This window comes from Juglans regia, chromosome 9 (assembly GCF_001411555.2).
Source record: "Juglans regia cultivar Chandler chromosome 9, Walnut 2.0, whole genome shotgun sequence".
NCBI classification, from domain to species: Eukaryota; Viridiplantae; Streptophyta; class Magnoliopsida; order Fagales; family Juglandaceae; genus Juglans; species Juglans regia.
This window is the reverse complement of record NC_049909.1, coordinates 6,169,149-6,191,963: the sequence shown is the minus strand read 5'-3', so window position 1 is coordinate 6,191,963 and position 22,815 is coordinate 6,169,149. Positions and strand designations below refer to the sequence as shown.

The 22,815-nt window shown below is 38.4% G+C and overlaps 1 protein-coding gene across 1 annotated transcript; it reads left to right on the top strand.

Moving 5' to 3' along the window:
- The first annotated feature begins 14,377 nt into the window (after nucleotides 1–14,377).
- LOC109015424 (transcription factor MYB106-like) lies at nucleotides 14,378–16,507 on the top strand. The gene is made up of 3 exons (XM_035694216.1): nucleotides 14,378–14,617; nucleotides 14,821–14,950; nucleotides 15,572–16,507. The coding sequence occupies exons 1-3, from the start codon at nucleotides 14,485–14,487 to the stop codon at nucleotides 16,359–16,361; spliced, it is 1,053 nt and encodes a 350-aa protein (XP_035550109.1). The 5' UTR covers nucleotides 14,378–14,484; the 3' UTR covers nucleotides 16,362–16,507.
- The last annotated feature ends 6,308 nt before the right edge of the window (nucleotides 16,508–22,815 follow it).

The window sequence follows — 22,815 nt, the reverse complement described above, 5'->3', positions numbered from 1 at the left end:
TTGGAGAAACACTTTGCTTAGAACATGAGAAAGCAATGAAATGGGTCTTCTTGGAATATTGTCGTCCATACGAAATTTTGATCGTCCAATGATTAAAGAGCACAATTGAGCATCTGTCCCTCTACCTCAAAAGTCGAGTATTAGCATTATGCATGCAATCAGAGTTAACACTCACACTTGACAACCAAGATTTAACCACATCAAATAGTCGGGTTAGCCCTTGCCCATAGCATGGTCAAGCATCTCTCCCGCCACCTAGAAAACTAAGTGTTAGCAACGCGCATGCGATCAGAACTAACACTCACATTTGGCGACCAAGGTCTAACCACACTCGAGCAATCTGGTTAGCCCTCACCCTCAACGTAGTCGAGCATCTCTCCCACCACCTCGAAAGTCAAGTGTTAGCAATGCCCAGGGCTAATGCTCGCACTTGGCGACTAGGGTATACTACACTCAAGCAGTAAGGTTAGCCCTTGCCCTTAGCTCTGTCAAGCATCTTTCTCGCCACTTCCAAAGCCAAGTGTTAGCAACACTTAGGGTTAACACTCGCACTTGGTGACCTGAGTCTAAAACAACTCAAGCAGTTGGATTAGGCCTCACCCTTAGCAAGGTCAAACATCTATCCCACCACCACAAAAGCCAAGTGTTAGCATTGCGCATGCAATCAGGGTTAACACTCACACTTGGTGATCAGGGTCTAGTCACACTTATACAGTCGAACTCGGCAGCCAAGATTAAAACTCATGTGTAGTTGGGTGACGAGTCATGCAAGATACAATCAAAGGCACAAATTCAAATGCAAATAAAAGTTTTTGAGCAAAAAACAAATTGTAAAAGTTTTTTGAGAAACAAAAATCACATCACACATCTTCAGTACAAAAGGGAGATGTACAAAGGCTCAAACCCAGGGCTTAAGATTGTTTGTCAGAGGAGGAAAGGCGTTTGGCTGCCCAAGGAGTCTAACCACTGATAGACGTTGGGGTCGAGGCACACGGTCTTTAACTTCAAAACCTTCAAGTCAGTTCCCGACCACTCTAACAAGAAGTCCCACAGTGTTCGAAGACCAAGATTGAATTTGGCCCCCAACTCTCGATTATTGACCTGAGGGGTAGCCAAGATTTGAGGGGAAAGGCGAACAACCTCTTCCTGAGATGACCATAGTTTAGACTCCGACTCACCAACTCACTGTTGATACTTGTTGAACTTCCTCTGCATGGTCTCTACGACATTGTTAAGTTGGGAGTACTGCTCGTTATGCCCTTTGAGCTCTTCCCTGACGATCTTGAGCCGAGCCTCCATCTGAGCCATCTTGCCATTATTGGTATCAAAGTCTAATTGAAGATTCCGACAAGAACTTTATGCTCGAGCGATCCTCACTGTGTACTCATTGTAGTGATTCCTTGCCTCCTCCTACTCTATCTCCAACCTGTCGACACGAAAATGCTTAAAATCCCATTTCTCCTCCAAAAGCTTAGCCTCACGGGAGTGCCACTTTGCTCGTTCCAGGACTCCCCCAACTCTTAGTGAAGATCATCCAACTCGTGTTGCAAGGCAAATAGCTCAATCTCTTGGAAGTGAGAATGAGCTCCTAGTTGCAAGTAGGCCATTTTCCATTCTTCCCTCGCAATCACTACCTTAGAAACACTTGCCTAGCCTTCTCTATGAAGGATTGGGAGGAATGAACCTGCTCCTCCAAGAGGACTTGTTGGCAAATGATCTAAGCAGCTAATGAATGCACCCCATGTGACAAAGATGGTTAGGTAATGATGTAGAAGGAGACAAACGGAAAAACTAAAGAAGCCTACCAGGAAAAGGAACCATTTGAGTTCAAGCACAATTTGACAACATAATGGATCCGCAAAGTCATCCAATGTCAAGGTAGATGTCGAAGGCCCTGGTTGAGAAAGAGTTGGTGATGCCGAGGAATCAGGCTTCTCACTAATAAGACTAGGAAAGGAGTCACTTGCCCATCATAGTCACGAGCTGAACAACACCCTCCCACCTAGGTTCTCCCTAACGACACCAAACGAGGGGACAAAAGGGGGAAAGCCCTTGGATGGAAATGGCAAGCGAATTCCCCCGCCGTGTGACGAGGCACTAAACGGAGAAGACTAGAATGAAACTTTCCCCTCGTTGGACACAATGTTTGAATGATCGCCCATAGATAGGGCCTGAGGCCTAAAGAAAATGTCTAGAGTCTTCCATTCGGAAACTGTAGATGGAACCAAGGAAGGGGTACTGGAAGTGGCCTCAATGCTCCTAGAGAGGGACCGGTGAGTGGTGGGGGTATGCGCTTCCTTAGCACCTTCCTGTACTTCAGCAGACTCACTTTACGCTGAAGACAAAATTACAAATTTTGCAAATAGTGCCCCTAGGGAAGACCCATGGAAATCATCCAGGACCATTGCAAAAAACTCAGGGTCCAACACCAAGTTAATGTCTTGCTCCTTTTGGTTTAGAATCTCTGTAAGATGGTCAAGACTTGACAATAGTGGCTAGGTCTGCACTCAGTCTGCGCTTGTGGATGAGGCATGCAATCGTTATGGTCTGGAGCGCACTTTTGGGCTGGCGTGCCGCAACTGGGGCATGACTTGCCGTAGGCCCCATTGAAGTCATGAGCACTTATGCGGTCGGTAAAGGTTTCTTCCCATTCCGCTTTAACGGAACCGGGGTAGGCCTTTTCTGACTACGAGGTGGAAGTGTTTCCCCTGCATTAAGGGATGGCGGCCGACGAATCGCTACTAGTTCAAAGAAACCAAGAAGTGATCTATGTTCACTCTAGTAAGAAGCACATCTGATCAAACCGCATCAGGGTTCTCCTCAACCCACGAGTAGAAAAGGTTCAAACGGCCCTTCTCCCTCCTAAAGAGGGTAACATTGAAATCATGCCCTTCTGGAATGCAGCCCCATATAGCTCTGACTGGAAGTTCGTGGCATCCGGCTTCGACTGGAACTGAACACAAAAAAACTTCATGAACCAATCCTTCCCACGGGAAAAGCGAGACTCCAAGTGTGCCACCCTATAATCCCTACTTGAACGAAAACTACATTGGTTCCCATCCTATCGCCAGATGCAAGGGTGTAAACAAATTCGAGAGTTGTAGAGTCGGATACTCCTAACCTACAGGCTCTAAGGCCAACCGCCATGCCACACTGCACGATAGTAAGATTCTTCAAGCGTTTGGAATGAGTTGGGATGGAACCATGCCTAGAAAGTCCAGGACCTCGCGAACAGGGGGACAAAAGGAGCCACAACACCATCGAACCCCTTGCAACACATAGAAAGGGGTAATCTTGTCAACCGAGTCCAGAATCTCGTACAAGTCCCTCGCTGGACCCAAGTCTGCCTGGGAGGGCATACTGCTGTTATGCTACCAAGAGAAGGAAAGGTTGCACCAACACCATTGCAATACATTGAAAATGGTAATCTTTCTAAGTTTAAAAATTCACACTCAAAAAATAATCAGACTGAATTGACTAACATCGGAGGCTTCCTCCTTCTAAAACTTGAGCCATTCTTCTTCATTTTAGGTCACAGGTTGAAAGTAATGATTGTAGGCATGCAAAACACGTCATCAACAAAATATAAATATAAATATTTAAAAAAAATAATTATAAAGGTAAAAGAATATATGTCTAAAATCCAATAACAAAAATTAAAAATTGGTAAATTCTTGGCATTTATATTGTCAACAAATATTTATTAAAACGAAGGAAAAACTACAAATTGCAAAAAAGTGAAGCAAAAACTAATATTTTAAAAAAGTGGCAAGTTGGATGAAACTTCTCCTCTACCACTTGTGACTACCATTAAGACATCCTCAATAACACCATGTCTATGGGTGGATTCCAGAAACCTTATGAGAATTTGGTGGATATAGTCTAGGAGTGTAATCAGTCCGGTCCAATTGATGTTGGAGGAGAATTTCTGACCTGGTGGTCATTTCTTTCCTTTTTCAAGTTTTTGATAGAAAAGTTGTATAAAATGATGAAGAATAGTTAATTAAGTGAATGATTTAATCTAAGTTGTCTAAATAAGTATATACTTAACTAATTAAATATTTTAATTTAGTGTAATATATTAAAAATATAATAGTATGTGTATTACCAATAATGAATAGTTTATAATCAATCTTAAAATTCTTAACCTTCAATATTTTATATAACCTATGTGATGCCCCTAGATTTCCGCTTGGAATTTGGCAAACTCTAAAGCGTCAGGACATCCAACACAAGGTTACCTACCCCATTCATGATAGATAAAAATTGTGACACCCCGAATTTTCGCTAAGATTTCATTCGTAATTCTTGTGGATATTTTTTATCTATTTATTTATTTATTTGGGTTATTGGCTAAGTGTTGGAAGAATTCTTTAGACCACTTTCTATTTTGTTGGATTGGATCTTGGACGTCTAAGTTAAAGAGCCCACAAGAGAAAGATAGAAGAAAATGCCCACAGGAATTTGACCCATTAAGGACTTTGTCTTTGGAAGGCTCAAGTTTACTCTCGAGGCAAGGATATGGTGCCACTAGGCTTCAAGAAGGAATTTTTGGTCATTTTAAGAAAATCACTTCGCGTTTGGAACTTTGGGAAAATGTAAGGATGATACTTGTGAAGCATGCATTGGATTTCTAGAAGAAAAAATAGAAGAAACAAGGGAGGATTTGGTTTTTAGAAGAGTTGTCCATGTGTCATGCATGCAAATGAAAGGTGAAGAGTTTTGTCTTGGGAAAGGGAAAAATCTTGTTTAGGAAGAGAAGGACCTACACGCCTATAAGGATTCTAGAAGAATCTTGTGAAGGCACACTTGAGGTAGACGATAAGGGCAAAGGGGATTTGTGCATTTTGCCACCCACAATGACCAATAACACAATATCGAAGACATTGGTAGAAGGAAGAGATCTTCTTGGGAAGATATGAGCTTTTCGGCCACCAACACCACACACACACTCCACATGCCACATGGCACACATGCACACTTGTAGAAGATTGAGGAGGATCTTGGTTGGAAAAAGGACTCTTTTGCCACTAGGTATAATGGATCAAGACACAAGATGAAGGGGTAAAACTGGGAGATAGGGCTTCGATTTTTTAGGAGTCACGCCACTTATCCTTAGTGAAGAGTTCCAAGAAGATTTTGCATGGGGAAGATAAATGTGAGATGTTCTAAAAGATTTACATTGGAACACCAAAAGACTTTCGGATGCCTAACCTACACGCCCACTCAAGGTTAATTTCTGACATTTTGCCATTTGTCATTCATGCATAAGTAGATGAAAAGGTTCTAGAAGGGAGTGGAAGAGACAATGCATGAAAATTACCCCTGTACCCCTAGGGTTTCACTCACCACATTGCCACATGTTATGTTTTGAGTTCTTGAGAAGCATAAGGTGGGAGAGTCACCTAGGGAACATGCATTGGAAGAATTAGCTTCGTGCTTAGGGGAAGAGTAAGGGACATGCATGGGAAAAGGTAAAGACACATTACAAAAGGAAAAGGCGCATGGAGAAATGGAAGGACGCATGGGGAAAACGCACCCACATCTTACATGCCTTTTGCCACTTGGCAAGCATGCGCAAGTCTACAAGGTTCAAGCCTAGGGTTAGGATTTTATCAAATGACAATTTTGTCCAAGAGATTCGTTGAATCTGGACCAAATGGGGGAGCATGTCCAAGGAGCCTCTTAGGATTTTGAATTTTGACAAAGTGCCACGCCACTTGGCAAGATTATTCTTTTCAAGAATACTTTTGTGTTCTCTATAGCCTAACAAAGGCACCACTTGTGCCACATGCATAAGCTAGTGCACCACTTGTCCCACATGCATAAGCTAGTGCACCACTGGTCCTATATGCATCAGCAAAGACACCACTTGTCCTATGTGCATCAGCGAAGGCACCACTTGTCCCACATGCATCATCTATGCCACTTGTCCAACAAGCTTACCTTCCATATGCCACTTGTACAACATGCAATAGCCAAAAATCTAAGACCATCGACTTGGCAATAAAGTTGAAGCAAGAAGAAAGAGAGTTGAGCTATTTTTAGTATCAAAACACCCTTTCATGTTCTGATTTGAGGCTTTACACGAAATTCTCACCCTATTCTTTTCTTTTCCTTTCCTTTCTTGTACACACCCAAAACTCTAGCTACACCACATTCGAATCAAGAGCCTAACACACTACAAAGGTGAAAATCGAGAGTTGTTGGTTAGAACATTACAAACATAGCCTCCTCTTCAAAATTTTCGACATACTCTTTGTAAGTTAGGAAAAGCTAGTAAGTAGACCCTCAACCTACCTCAGTTAATATTTGTATATAATGATAAAGGCAAATGATGAGCTCAACCCTGAGGAAAGAACAGATCTAGTCATGACCTACTTGGAGATAGCTGAGATTAGAAAAATGCTTTAATGATTTCTTTGTTAAGGTATTTTTAGATAGTACTTGTTATGTTAAAGTGTAAACAAAGAGCTTGATACTCCATTACTAAGAAGTGTGATTTAAAGCTATGAATGAAGAAGTTGAGATATTAGTTTATTCTGGTGCAACATTTAAATGACTTATTCCACTACAATTTATTGCTTTCTGCTAGTATACATAGGTGCACTGCGTCTTATCTGTCATGTATGAGGGGTATGTAACCCTGAGGAAAGCGGGGGGCTGTTGGCACCACAAAAATGCAATGCACCTAGCATGCATCTAACAATATGCAATATTTACGACAAATAAATTTTTTTCTTTGAGCAATACTACGTACGAGAAGTAATATATCCCAAAAACATAAACAAACTTCATAAACTCCACAAACAGATGCTCAAAAGTTACAGTTTTTGTCCAAAAGATCTGTAACATGATGAGTATTGGAGACAACGCTCCTTAAGTACATGCAAAGACTAATATACTTACTAGACTAGTCCTTCGAGTACCTCATGCAACTTGGCCATGGAAGCCAAACAAATATCAATAAAAAGGAGCATCAAAGCGATAAACTCCGCGTCGTTGCGTTGTCACCTAATTGACCTCGTCCAGTCATCCCTCTGTTGCATCTCTTTATCCTGACATATGATCTACCATTTCTGGAGGAATGGTAGTTGGGACTACCGAGTGAGATTTAATTACAAATCTCAACAAGTTAACAAATAACTTTAACTAGCAGTATATAAATGCATGCATGATAGTAAAACATGAATGCCAATGTGAACATGCGCGAACATAACGTGACTTGGTAATTCACATGACATGAGCTGATATGACCTCAACTGACAAGGGCTGCAACCGAACTTGGAATAACATAACGTGAGCTGAACTTGAAATTGAACATGAACTTGGAATCTTGTTCCATAATAACTTCTTAATTAAACATGAATTGTGGATGCTATACAGGTCCGCTTGAGCTGTATGCCCCTGTTGATACTGTATCATATCACAGGTATTGGTACCAGCTTTGAGTACGTTAACATACGCATCACACTATGGGTATCTGCACCCACTGCGAGTACATAATATACACATCCTGTGACAGGTATCTACACCTACACGAGTGTGTATAACATGAAATTGAACTGTAGTTTGGCACCATTAGCATTGGTGCCTGACTTCGCTCTGGGGACTAGTTACCTAGGCCCCATTCGAAGCATGTTGACTGTACTTTATCAACCAAGGGAATTTCACACCAGTTTAGACACTCTAGAGTGAACAATTGAGTTCCAATAGGATATTGTCCAATCCTAGCATGTGGAATAGTGATAAACATAAAAGACTCAATAGATTGGAAAAACAACTTTTTGTGATGAACTCCCTACTCATGACATGATGTGACGTGAAATGAAATGAAAAATAACATGGCATGACATGACATATGAACATGACTAACAACATGACATAAGATGGCGTGCAATAGTTAAACATGACATTATGTAACATGACTTGTAACAAATAATTTCATACTTGAAAATAAAGCATGGCATGATTTAACATAACATGTAACAAATGATTTTGTGCTTGAAGACAAAACATGGTATAATATAACTTAACATATACATATAAAATCTAAGCAATATGAATGATGGTTTCTAACTACCATACACACGTAGAAAAATGACTATTGTAGTCCTAAGTTAAGGATTTCACATCATAACTCCAATACTCACCAAAATCTACATTCCTCATGTAGATTTTATCCTAAATCCAGATATAAAATTAGAAAGTTTTTAAAGCACAACACATCTACAAGAACCAAGCATAGACCAAAACACACTAAGGCTAAAATCCTTGATTTTTGTTGCAATTCTTTCAAACTCTAACTTTCATGCTAAAACCGCACCATGCAACGTAAAAAAAAAAAAAAAAATCATATCCTATGCTTTAAAATCATGCTAGGACATTAAAAAATCACAAATCATAAAAACCATAATTTCCTTCATGCCAAAACATCAAGTCTTTTGACCACAAAAAACAATCTTTTGATATTCTTAGGCTACGTTTTTTACAAATCTACTCCAAGAACTCTAAAAGTTTAAAAAAATATTCTTAACAAAATCACAAATCAATCCAAAGAAATAGCATGCTTAAATAAATAATTCAAAGATCACAAATAGCCCAAAATGTCAACCAATACAATTGGTTTGCACATTTTCTCCAAAACCGAGTACCACATGTTTTGGTCTTTGATCAAACAACTAGATCTAACTTTGTCCATGAAGTAAGCAATCAACAAACGGCATCATATGCTTCAAATTGAAGTAATTAAATTAATCTGAGCATTAAACCCAAGATGAAATGACAAAAATTGCATAGAAACACAACACAACATATGAACCTCAAGTTTGTGTTTCAACCGGACCTTAACAAGCATAAAAGTTCATTCCCTCAAGATCACAACCATAAATCTTCAAAATAACTTTCTAAAACATAGATCAAAGTCTTATGAACAACGTATATAAATTTCAAGACCATATAGAGCATGCTTTAATAATAAAAGATCCAAGCTTACTCAAAACAGAAACTATTTTTGTACCTCCAGTTTCAACTTTCTCATATCATGCAAAACTCTTAGTAAAACTCTCAATATGCAACAAATATAAATCTAACTTGCATATTAATATGTTAAATCTACACCATAAAAGATTGGATCAAGATCTTGCCAAGAACATCATCAAAAAATTAAAGAATCACACACTATCCAGATTATCATCCAATATGACCTTTGCATGCTTAAACAAACTTTTCACTAATCAAAACTACATAAACAATCACAAAAAACAAACCAATTCAAACTAGACTCAAATAAGAACAAGTTAGGATAAGAGAGTTGCATGAGAATCTACAAACAAACGTTTCGAAAAACTCAAGCAAGAAGGCCAGAAAAGTTATCTGAAGTTTCTCCTTGAGTTCTCTCCAAGAAAGTGTTTCAAAAGTGACAAAAACTTATGGAACAAGTCATGGATGACTAATATACTGCTAGAGGGACTCAGAGGGGATGTGAGAGTGACTTTTTCGAGATTGGTTATTAGCCAAAACCATGCCCAAAACCATGGGTTACAGAACATGGTTTTGTGCCTTGAAGCTGTAGTGTGATGGGGTGGTAGTGAGGTGGTTGATTACCTTCCCATCAACCACTATTTATGGCTGACATGGGTAGTGAAAGTACAATCATAGCATTTGGTAAAACTTCCTTAAGAAGCCATGCATAGGTAGAGCTTTTCGGTGGCCTAAATTGATTGTACCTCATTTGCGGTTTAAGTTTCTAATAAGTACAAATATAGTTTTCCTGACCCAATGAAAATACTATGATATAAAAGAATGGATAAGAATGTAATGACATGAGTTTAAATGGTTAATAGCATGTGAAAGTGAATTAATCAAATAATTAAACACTTAGCTAAAACCAGCTTCATTTATGATTTGAGAAACCATTTAGGATTTCGGTTTTTACAAGGTATTTGATGTTTCAGTTGGATTCCAAATATTTGGAGTTTCACTAGGGTTGAAACCCTCTTTGGTTTGATACAAAAATAAATGGTTGGATGTAATAGTGTTTGGCTTAGGTGACATGATTACAATGCTTGATTTTCCTTTCTTTCCTTTACATTTTCATCTCATGCTTCCTCTTGGTGCCAAGTGTCCTATACTATTCACCAAGTGTGGCTAAGATCTAGCCAAGTGTTAAAACGAAACTTCTCAGGACTGATTTGGACATTCCACATTGTGATAAAATGACTGGACTGCATGCCACATGGCGCTAATACAGAAGTTATTATTCATTCTGAAAAGGGTGAAAGTAAATTTGCACAATAAAATCCTAAATAATCATACGAAAGTAGGAGTACACTTCATTAATCTTTTCTGAATTTCAATTCTAAGTGTCTTGAATAAATCAAAACGCATTTCGAACAGTTTTTGTTATCGAGAAAATGAAAATCATTTTATTGAGCCGTAAAATTATAAATATACATCTGAGACTAATGGTGTAGACTGTCTCTTATTCTCACACTCCTAAGTACTATCTCAATAGAAAAAAAAATTACGTAATTACTTGCTTTCAGTTTATATATATAACAACTTAAAAATTATAAAATATCTTATAAAAAATTATTTCAAAATTTATATAGTAATGTTGGTCGGTCCGGTCAGATCTCAAACGAGAAAACCCTGCCCGAGACCATATCGAAAATCAAATTTTCGTACATTTTTTGAACAAGGATGACTGTTTCCTTAACCGACCTAGTCCGGTAATTTTTTTCTGTATAGACATAAATTCTTACAGCTCATGGAGTTGTGTAATGTTTCAAATTTTATAAAATTTGAGTAATGCTACATAGAGTCGTGGTGTGAGTAAGTACCATTCAGACTATTTGAAAAAGAGGTGTCCACTATTAAAAAATTAATTTTTTCTATGTGGGTCTCATATTTATTTAATTTTTTCGAAGTGTATGATTACATGGCGATTGTAACGCTCGGGCTCTAAGCCCAGTTTCCAGTTGAAGCTCATCTTTTCACGAAGCCCGGCCCACTACTGATGATCACTTGAAAGGAGGCTTGAACGGTGTCGTTTGGGGGAGTTTTTTTTCCCCCCTTTTCTGCTGCACTGTTTTTCTTCTTCGTGGGTTTTCTCCTTTGCGCTGCAGATTTCACTTATCCCTCCAAACCGTGCACCTAAACCCATGATCTTGCAGTTACTTGTATCCCTTCTCTCATCCAAAAATCCTCACTTTTCAGCAGACACTCTCTCAATCGGCTTGTCTCTCAATCTCTCCCTCCCCATAACCGCATGTTGAACCCCTGCTTTTATTTTTTTTTGTAAAGCATTTCTTCGTCGACCTCCTCCACGCGATTTCGCACTTCTGCCGGTAACTCTTCTCTCTTATGCTTTATTCTCTCATTCACCTTTTTTTTTCCTCTGTTGGTACACGCTCAGACCCACTTTTGCTCTATTTTTCTTTGGTTGTTTTTCATGCACACACCCACTCTGTTTTGGGTTTGCTGTGTACACATTCAGACCCCTCCATTCTTCTTTGCGTAGACCACTATCTCTTTCACTAGAGACTTCAGTGAATTTTTGGCTTAGATTACAGGGGGTTGCACCCATTCGAAGTGGTTTGAATTTTTGTGACTCTTTTGGGTAAGTTTTCCTGAAGCTTTTGGTAGTTTTTGAATATTAGGGTTGGACTGTGAAATGTAGTAGGGTTACTGATTTGATTGGGGTGTTGATCAAAGTTTGCACTACTGCAGTAAACTTTTGGCAATTTGTTAACTATGTTAAATTGTGCTATTTTGGTATTTTATATGTTGGATTGTGGTTGAGTGTGATGGAATTCTTGAAGTTGAGGAGTATAATTGTTTGGATGGCTTTGTGAGATTGTTTTGGGCTATTAATTGAGACTGTTTAGTGTAAATTTATGGGTGTTTTGAGCTAGTTGTATTGGGTATTTTTTTTTTTATGAGTGGCGCAGGTACCCAAGTCTTGAATTTTTGAATGATTAAAATATATGATGCTTGCGCTGAAATTTTTATTTGAAGGTTGGAGGTGAAGTATGGTTTGTGTTATGTTTTAATCATTGGAGTTGCTGTTGTTGGTTTTGGAAATAATTGTGGTTGGTTTGGTGTTAATAAAAGGTAGTTGTTTTGGGGTTTAAATGTAAATGAATAGAGGAGGGTACTGTTCGGGTTTAATGTTATGATAGTTATTGAGTTAAGAAGGGACTGTTTTGGTTTATTACTCAATAAATAGTAGCTTACTAGACTGGTTTATTAAATGTTGGGTATATGTTTTGTTTAGGTGGTGTCACTACTAGAGTTCCGACTCAAGGTGTTGATAATACACGGAAGTCAGGTAAGCGGGGTTCATATACTAGTTTTACATAAAAGAAATGAAATGAGGTTGTCTTTGAAATAAGCATGTTTATTTTTGAAAGAAATTTGAAAACAACCTCAGATGTTTATTCTGCATTTGCATAAATTCTATATCAGAGAAAGTATTTTCTGTCATGATTGGTGTAGACATGAGCCAATTTTATACATTTTGTTTCTGAACTATGCAAATGAGCGAATATGAGAAATCTAAAAGTTTTTGTTATGAATAAGTGAAAATACTTTAATTCTGTTTATTTCGAACATGTGAAATAATTTGAAACTATTCAGTACTTTGTTTTTATATGATGTGTCATCTAAAAACTTTGGCATGAAGTTATGATTCTATATGATCTGAACGTGATTTGATTCCGATGATATTCCATTCTGTTTCCGTTAAGACCCAGCTACAGGTATAATGGTGGTTTATAACCCTACCACGGGGGTAAAACATGGTATACGTCCCAGCCACGGATATAATGGTAGTTTATAACCCTACCAAGGGGGTGAAACATGGTATACGGCCCAGCCATGGGTATAATGGTGGTTTATAACCCTACCACGAGGGTTAAACATGATATTTGTCCCGATGTGTTGCTAAGAGATGATATGTTTATAATGTTTTAGTTTGGAAATGCCAATGAATTTTTTTTCTTTTTGGGGAACAAATTTGTTTTTCTAAAATTTCGCTCTAGTGTTTTTGTGCCAAGTTTTTTTATACATTCAAGAGTAAATATTTTATTTGCTTATTGAACGTTATAAATGTTCATGTTTACATGTTAGTATATGCTCTCTGTTTGCTGAGTTGTTGATAACTCACTCCTTAATCTTCATAATATTTTCAGATGACATTGATGGTTCAGCTAAGGATCAGTATTAGAGGTTGTGAACAAGATTATCTGTGAATAGATATTGGGTATATCGCGGTATTAGTATTGCTGTTGGATGCTATGTATTTATTAAGTTGAAATCTATTGATTTAGACGGTTTATGGAGACTTATGTTTATTTTATTTTATTTTTAGTTTGTTATTTGGGATCTGAAGAAGATTTGATATTTTTATTTGGATTGTTGAATTGAGGATTTGATATGTGAGTATGTATGGTTTATTAATTTGAAGTATTTATGTTGGATTTGGAGTTTTGGAAGCATATATTCTTGGACTTGGAAATACATTAAGATTGTTGGAGTTGATTATCAGGTTATATGAGTTAACTTTTCGAACCCTCGGGGTCGGGGCGTTACAGCGCTTGTGCACTTACGACTGCAACTATCATTTCTCTTTCCTTAATGTATGTACACTTGCGGTCATAAATTCTATTTTCTGATATTTGAATTTCAGGATGAATATACTGGAAATTATTATTTACAGAAAGATAATAAAACTAGCATAGGACATGTACCCCAATATCAACAAACATAAAGCTAGGATCAAATACACAAATTTCAATGCAAAAGATTAAACTGATGAACCTAGTTAGGGCACAACTTAGAGGTACCTAATGAAGATCTAAATTGCGACTCAACAACTGAAAATTATAAACGGGGTATCTCATTCTCTGCCCGCATTTAGACCAACTCGCCCAACTGCAGCTCACTCATGCATCTTGCTATTATTTCGCTTGATTTATGAGTCTGAAGAAGCTGTAGGTATCCTGTGTATTTCATATAATTTATAGGCCTACCATTATTAGATTTTGTAGTACCGAAGGCAAACACAATAATAACAGCCTAAATGCGGTAATAAAATCTGTACCAAAACACATTGATCAGGACCCCATACATTTAATATCATTTTGTTTCGACACCCATAAACAGTAATATCCGATCTCCTCGCTCATGAATCGATATAACCTTTTTTTTTCAATCAAATTGACAAACTTTAATATACAATGAAATGGCCATTACTTTGTCCCGTACTAAATGCTCTAAGCTCTGGCTGAGACACCTCTCTCTCTCTCTCTCTCTCTCTATATATATATATATATATATATACACACTTTCCATACGTTTATTCACTATCTATCAGCTTCATATCCCTTCCTGTCTACTTACTGTTCTTACAAATCATTTCAGCTGAAAGAGCTTCAATATTCCAAGCCGTATTTTCTTCTGCTTGCTTTTAACACTAGAATGGGAAGGACTCCATGCTGCAACGCCGATGGGATGAACCGAGGTCCATGGACACCGGAAGAAGACCAGAAACTCTTAGCCTATATTCAACATTATGGCTGTGGAAGCTGGCTTTGTTTGCCACGAAAAGCAGGTTAAGTTTTGTTTTGTTTTGTCTACATGGTTTTAGCTAGCTTCGGGTGCGGCACAAAAATTTATGCGAAAATTCTATATATATTATATATATGCATTTGATTTCCTATATATGGTGCTTTAAATTTAAATTTTCTTAATTAATTCCTTTAAAATAAAATGGTGATCATTGTTCTTAATTAATTGGCTGTTTCTGATCTGTAGGTCTTCAAAGATGTGGGAAGAGCTGCAGACTGAGATGGAATAATTACCTCAGACCTGATATTAAGAGGGGGCAGTTCAGTTTACTTGAAGACCGAACCATCATTCAACTTCATGCACTTCTTGGCAGCAGGTAATCACTGAAACCGGACCTTAAACCTCTGCAGTTTAGATTATATAGAAAAAGCATTTTATGGTATTATCCTAGCTACAATAATAAATTTACGCAGTTTAATTAGTTTGTCGATTATTTCGTGGATCTTATTTATTCTGCCATTTCTTTTTGTGTAGTCTAGTACTTAATCTAAGCTTTTGAGCTCCATATTTATTATGATACGTGGATGTAAGTATGCAGCTTATTTCGACTTACAAACCAGACTGCGTTGTATTTTCAGTAAAAGTTTCATTAATCAAACTCTGAAACGCCATATTTCATTTTTCTTCCGAGCAAGGACAAAAATAAAATAAAATAAATAAAAACATGAATTTCAGAATGCCTTTTTAATTTCCTTCTACCCAGAAATCTTTAGGATTCTGTAAATACATATGAATCGAGTAAAATTAAAAGGAATAATATTGTAGACACAAAATGATGCTGATCATTGGTTGTAAGGCACCATTACGCAAATGATGATTACATGATATTGCAATACATACATAGTTTGAATAATATTATGGATCGAATATCTTAGGCTAAATATATATATATATATACATATTGTATTAACTTCAGGCATTTTTTTTTTCCCTCCAGATGGTCCGCTATAGCCACACACTTGCCAAAGAGAACTGACAACGAGATCAAGAATTACTGGAACACACATCTTAAGAAAAGGTTGGCCATGATGGGCATCGATCCAGTTACTCACAAGCCAAAAGGCACCGTTCTTGAGTCTGCAAATGGTGACCCCAAAAGCGCATCCAATCTTAGCCACATGGCTCAGTGGGAGAACACTCGGCTTGAGGCCGAAGAAAGACTAGTCAGAGAGTCACAGTTATGCTACCAATTATACGATCTGCCGCCAGGCTTTTCTTCAGGAAGATCATCTGCTGCAGCCTCGGGCATGCTACTCAATGAAACAACCACCAGTAAACTCGCACCCCCACGTTGCCTTGACGTTTTGAAAGTATGGGAAAGCGTGATGTTAGAGTCGATGCTAGCTGCAGGAAATGATCATCATGGTGGCGTCGATTCTGGTTCTGTTTTTGGTCTTGGCATGGGTGGCAATTCTGATATTGCCTCTGGGGTATCTGCATTAGGTTTCTTGGAAATCAACGCAAGGGATCATCAAACGTACTCAAATGAATTCAATGAAATATCAACCATGCAGCTCCACAAGATGAATCTGGCTACTGGGGACGTTGGAGATCGTCAGCATCATCATGATCATGATGGTGTTTTTAATAATTTGGGCAACTATATTTTATCTGCAAACAGCTTGATTGCAGGCAGTACTGGAAGTGGATCAAGTAATGCTGTCGAGGAACGTGCAAGAAATGAGACGAATTATTGGCATGATATCATTAATACGGGGAGTTACTAACTGTCAAAGAAATTACCAGTCGTTTGAATTAATAATGTAGGTAGCTAGCTAGCTAGCAAGCTGGGTACGTATTTTCTTGGCAACCAACGTCTCCCTCCCCCTCTTAAATGCTACTGATTTTTGTCTTTTACATTGTAATCAATAATCAGAAATCGACATTTATTAAGTTATACGTGTTCAGATTCTGCATGCGCTGCTGCGACTTTGGATGATTCGAGGTACCCTAACCTCCATACACGTTCAAAAAGGATCTGACAATTTCTCGAATTCTGCACCTCACTTTTTCCCCACTAAATACTCGTGTTCCCTTTCCCTAACAAAATATTGCGTAAAAGACCAAAAGCCCCCTAGCTTCTATACTAAAAACGCAGAGTTCAATATAAAATTTTGTTTTAATCGAAGGGAGAAGGTTACAGGTATGCAAGTGACGCCTCTCACTTTTATTAAAACTCTTACTTATGTTGAATGAATATGTCTAAATCACAATTCAAGGCCTTTACAAATATCCTTTAGCAACCCTCCAGGCAACAAAACTATTAAAACGAAAACCAACCAATCTAGTATAATTATATAATATCCAAAACAAAATCAAACCGAACCAATCCCATAAGGAATACTTTAATTACAGCCACAGACTTGGAATCCTGATCTTATCCATACGAATAAGTCCTCTCATTTTACTAGGCATTTCATCACCTGTAAGATATCTCTTCGTGTTGCCTCCCTCTCTTTGACGAGCCAGAAAATCTGCCACTTGATTCTCTTCTCTAAATTTGTACTTTATAGAGACACAAAGGCTGTTTACCTCCTCCTGTAATCATTCCCAAAAATCCCATAAGTACCAAACGGTACAAACACCTGAAATGAGCCAACCCACCACCAACTCCGAATCACTTTCAATACAAATATTCTGATATCTCAATTCTTTACAAAGCCGAACGCTACTAATAATAGCCCTCAACTCCGCTCTATTATTAGTACCCGGTTCAAAATTTTCAGAGAAAGCAGCCTTCATATTACCAGTTGAATCATGGATGATACCTCCACCACTACAAGAACCTAGATTCCCTCTACAAGATCCATCGATATTTAGCTTCAACCAACCTTCAGGAGGCTTTTCCCAACTCACTTTGCGAGGAATTTTAACCTTCGACTTGATTGTATTCACCTGTAGCTCTTCCAATATTTTATTATCTAAATAGGGCAGTGCACCCTTCACACCATCTGCAATTTTTGCCAGCCAACATCGCACAGCTAACCAAATTGCCTCTCTCGATTCTTGCTTATCTTCCATCTGCAATTTACAACGCCGAAGCCAGAGTCTCCAAGAAATAACAACAGGCAATAAACCAATTATCGTTCCCTTCTGTGTATATTTTTTTGCAACTCTGAACCACCTGCTGATCTTCACCCTCTAGGGCTCTGCATCCACATTCATAATCCCAAACATCGACGCTACTCTCTTCCATACCATACTTGCAATTGACCCCGTGCTCAGCAATTGCACCTTGAAACTATACTTGCAAGGTCTCCTCTGTTTTATTCACGCAGCAATTGCACCTTGAAACTATAGAAATTCCCAGATTGCACACCCTCTCTTAGGCAGCAGTTTGTGCCATACCCACTCCATCCACGACCACTATACACCCCTTTAACTCTTATTACCTCCCATGTCGAGGCTATTGAGAAATTTCCATTAATAGAAGGTTTCCAAACAAAAACGTCAGGCCCCACTCTCTGCTTTGAACTCGACATCAAAATCTCATTCATTTTTGCTACCCCAACCAACTCTTCTAGAAAGTTGGCATCCCATCTCCCCGATGCCCAACATTTTTGGACCTTTAGCTCAGGTTGATAGATTGTGCTAGTGATCTCAACAAGGGTACCATTGCTCAACCACTTATCAAACCAGAAGGAGGCATTTCCGTCTCTAATCTTTACATATACATTCTCATACACCTCTAGAAAAACCTTTAAGACTGACTTCCAAAACCGAGAGTCTATGTGAGAAGTAGTAACTAATGCCATGTGGCCGGATATAACATACTTTGCCTTAAAGAAACGAGTCCACAGATTATCTACCTTCAAAAGCCTCCATGCAAACATCATGTGAAAAGATCTTTGAACTTTATCTAGGTCCCTTCCCCAACACCTCCTTCATTCACTAGTTTGCAAACCTTTGACATTTCTTTTTTTCCTTGCCATTACTCTCCCCCTAGAAGAATGACGAAAGACTGGAATTTATCTTCCTTATCAAGACCAATGGAACTGCCAGAACCGCAAGCGTATGAGTCACCATGCATGATAACACATGCCGAATAAGAATGAGGTGACCTCCTTGAGACAGCAACCTCCTCTTCCAACTCGTCACCTTATCTCAAATTTTAGAGACCCGTGGATCAAGCATTCTAGCCGTAAGGAGTCCCAGACTCAAAGGCGCTCCAACATATGTCGCAGGAAATTTACCTTTCGCAAATCTCCTAAGACAGAAAATACCCCTGCCTTTGGCTTTGCTTATCTTCTTTGACAATAATAGAGCTGATTTTTCCTTGTTTATTAACTGACCAGACCAACTTTCATACACCTCCAACATTTTCATAACCATCTTCAATGATCTCCTTTCTCCATTAGCGAAAACCAGCAAGTCATCCGCATATAATAAACGAGAGATTAACAACGCTCCCCTCGGACGATAAAAATTCCCAATCCTCCCCTCCTCAATGTTTTTCTTAGGAGCCGAGAGAGAATTTCATCCATCAAAATAAATAAATAAGATGATAGTGGATCACCTTGCCGAAAGCCCCGTTGAGACTTGAAAAATCCCCTATACGTATCGTTCATCATTATCGAAAATCGTGGAGTCGAAACACATTCCGCTATTAACTTACGAACATGGTTAAAAAACCAAAACCCTCCAAAACCCAAAGAAAAAACCGCCAGTCAACCCGATCATATGCCTTAGCCATATCCACTTTTAATACCACATTTCCCCCTTTACTCTTCCTGCTAATAGAATGAACCATTTCCTGTGCCAACATAATATTTTCGAAGATACTTCTACCAGGGAGAAAAGCCCCTTGTTTTGGAGAAATAATCTTTGTCAGGCAGCGTGTCAATCTTCCTACAATAATTTTTGAAAAAATCTTATAGGCGACCGAGCATAAACTAATAGGCCTAAACTTTTCAAAGCTTCTTGGATTCTTCACTTTAGGAGTTAGAACAAAATACAAAGTAGTGAGAACTCTGGGGAGCGGTGCCCCACCAAAAAAAATCCTTGGCAGCTTCCAATAAATCTTCTTTGACAAAATCCCAATACGATACGTAAAATCCCGAACCAAAACCATCGAGCCCTGGACTACTATCTTTTGGGATCGACTTAAGAGCCAGTTTCAGCTATAGTTTTGATGGCTTATTTACAATACACTCATTTTCTTCAGTCGATACCACCATCGAAATCAGCTGACTCAAATCAGGCATTGCACTGGATGATTATTCAGAAAGAAAAAGTTGGAAGTGATTGACCGCATGCTCATGAACTTCCTCAGGTGAAGCCAAAAATGTACCATCCTTCAAAACCATAGCGTCAATCATCGAAGAATCTCATCGTTGATTAATAACCGCATGGAAAAACTTGGAGTTTTGATCACCCTCCACTAACCATCGCTTCTTCAAAATTTGGGATACACGCATCTCCTCCCTCTTCTCCCAATAATCCAATTCACATTTTATAACTAGGAACTTTGTTTCCACCTCCTGATCATATCCCCCATTCAGTTGCTCCTCCAGATACAATATGCGTGACTCTAACTCCTTGATAGTAACATCCACCCGTCCAAAGACCTCTTCATTCCACCTCTTTAAAGCAATCTTAGCCTTCTTTAATTTAGTCGCCAACTTGCACATTCCCGCACCATGCACTGGTTCTGTCCAAACCTATTTCATAAAGTCATAGAATTTTGCATGAGTACTCCACATATTTTGATACATGAACGGAGGAGGTCCATATGTTGATGTAGGCTTTGAGAAATGTATCAACATCGGTTTATGATCCGACGTCTTGCTCTCCAAATATTCCAAGCTAGCCGATTGAAAAGTATTGATGAACGACACATTCACTACAGCCCGGTCAAACTTCGCCCATCTCCTAGTCTGACCAACATGCCCATTGAACCAAGACATACAGCCACCCTGTGACTTCAACTCCACCACCCCACAATTATTCAGACAGTTATTAAATTCCTCCATAGCAACCAAAGGTCTAGGCTGCCCCCCAATTCATTCCTCTTCCTCTCTAATAATGTTAAAATCCCCCACAATAATCTAAGGATTCAAACCTATAGGTAAAGCTTCAGTCAGTCCAAAGCCCCCTACGATCTGAAAAGGAGCATTTCGCATAAACAAACGTGACAAGCACTTTTGACCCATTAACGACCACCCAACCCGCGATCATTTGATCCGACATACTCTCCAGCTCAAAAACATCCTGCCCATTCCACATTACCCACATTTTATCTCCCATTGCTTCATTCGAACAATAGTTAGAAAAATCTAAATACTGCGCGAAGCGAAACATTGAATCCTCCTTCATGAATGGTTCCGAAATGGGCAACATAGATATTGAATATTTCCTGACCAACCTCCTCAAGCGTTTCTTTGACGTGTCTGTGCTATGCACGTTCCACACCAACATTTTTTTTGTCAAAGATTGAGTTTAGCACGATGGGGTAATGACTCATTGGGATTGTCGCACGCCATTACTGGGATTTTCTACCACCGGACTTCTAGTTTGAGTACCTTCCGAATCATATCCTTTATCTGAAGCCAAATCTTGCGGTTTGCTCTCTTGTTCATACTCCAACTGAAATTGTTCTAAATCCAACCCCTTATTCTCAACCACAAACTGATTTTCCTGTTACAAAATTTTAGACACCAGATTAAACTGGTTACTTGCCTCATCACACCACCAAACATCCTCCTCATGATGTGGAATCACCAGGCGACGAGCTTCACAAGCAAGTTCACAAAGCTCTCCTTCCTCTAGCCCTGTGTTTCGTCCCCGGGAATCAGAATCAATAAGAACCTCACCACCCTGCCCTCTTTTGCTCGACTGAAGCGCCCTACAATCTTCAATCCTTGTCAGCAACCAGAGTCACCAGAGGGCTGCCCATGAGGGACAGAACGAAATCAAGCAGGCACTCAAGAAACCTACGTAACGCTAGCATATAGCAAAACATCGCCCTGCCACGTCACCCGATGGTTTTTGACTCTGATATTGTACACATAAATAGAGTTTAATATAATTGAAAAACTACATATGATAAATATAGCTTGTGCCATTTAAGGCTACACAATTAACTCTAAACGACATGGACTCCCAAAATGACTACGTTTATTCTTCTTCTCCAAACTACGTTGTTTCTTCCTTAGCAATCCAATCCTTATACTCTGCTTTTGCCCCTCGCCTTCTCGAACTCTCTTTCTTCAACTCAAACCAGATTCCAAGATCCCATTTTTACTCCATTTTCGTCGTCAACCCCATGAGCCTCTTGACACTAAATTATATATATAAATTAAATAATTTGCTGACAAAAACATTAATTCCAGTAATATATGATTTTATAGGAAAATAAATAAATGTTCGTGCTAAACAATTGTATACTGCAGGCAGAAAATTAGAACATGAACAACATACATTCATATATATACGATATGTCAACAAAAAGGAAATGCCAATAAATTCTCCACGTTATAAATTTTAAGCCATGCGAATTGACAATATCCCACGAAAAAATGAGATAGAAATTTGATAATTCAAGTTTTGACATGATCATGATATAAAGAGATGAGAAAAATGCTGGACTATAAAGAAAATTAGATTAAGGAGTATAGTAATTGACTGCAATAAAAACTAATTAGTATATGTTTAAGGGTTAGGCAGTAAGAGGAAAGTTAATATGAATGACGGTCAAGACAAAAATATGATCACGGCCAGAAATTAAAGCAAAATGATCTAGCTTATATAGATCATCATCTATCAATTATTAGAAGTTGCAAAATCATGAAAGTTTCTAAAGGTATGAAAAAAATGAGAATTTTAATAGGGTCCATATTCAGTACTATTATTAGTACACTACAAGAGAAATGGTTTTTTGGGACAAATCATTTTGTCCCAAAACACCCCATTTTCGTCATAAATTTTTTTTTAGATGAAAAAAATTCGTCTCTAAATTGTTTCAAGAAGCCCGTCTCAAAAGGTCTTTTGAGACAAAATTAGATTTTCGTCCTAAAAAATTGCTTTTAGGGACAAAATTGGGCAGAACTAGTCGTAGTCGTTCAAAAGAGAAGTTTTTTCTGAGACGAAACATTTTCGTTCCAAAAATCGGTTCTAATGTAAATCCTTTCGTTCGAACAACTCTCATCAGTTCGAAAAGTACAGAAACTTGATTCAACAAAT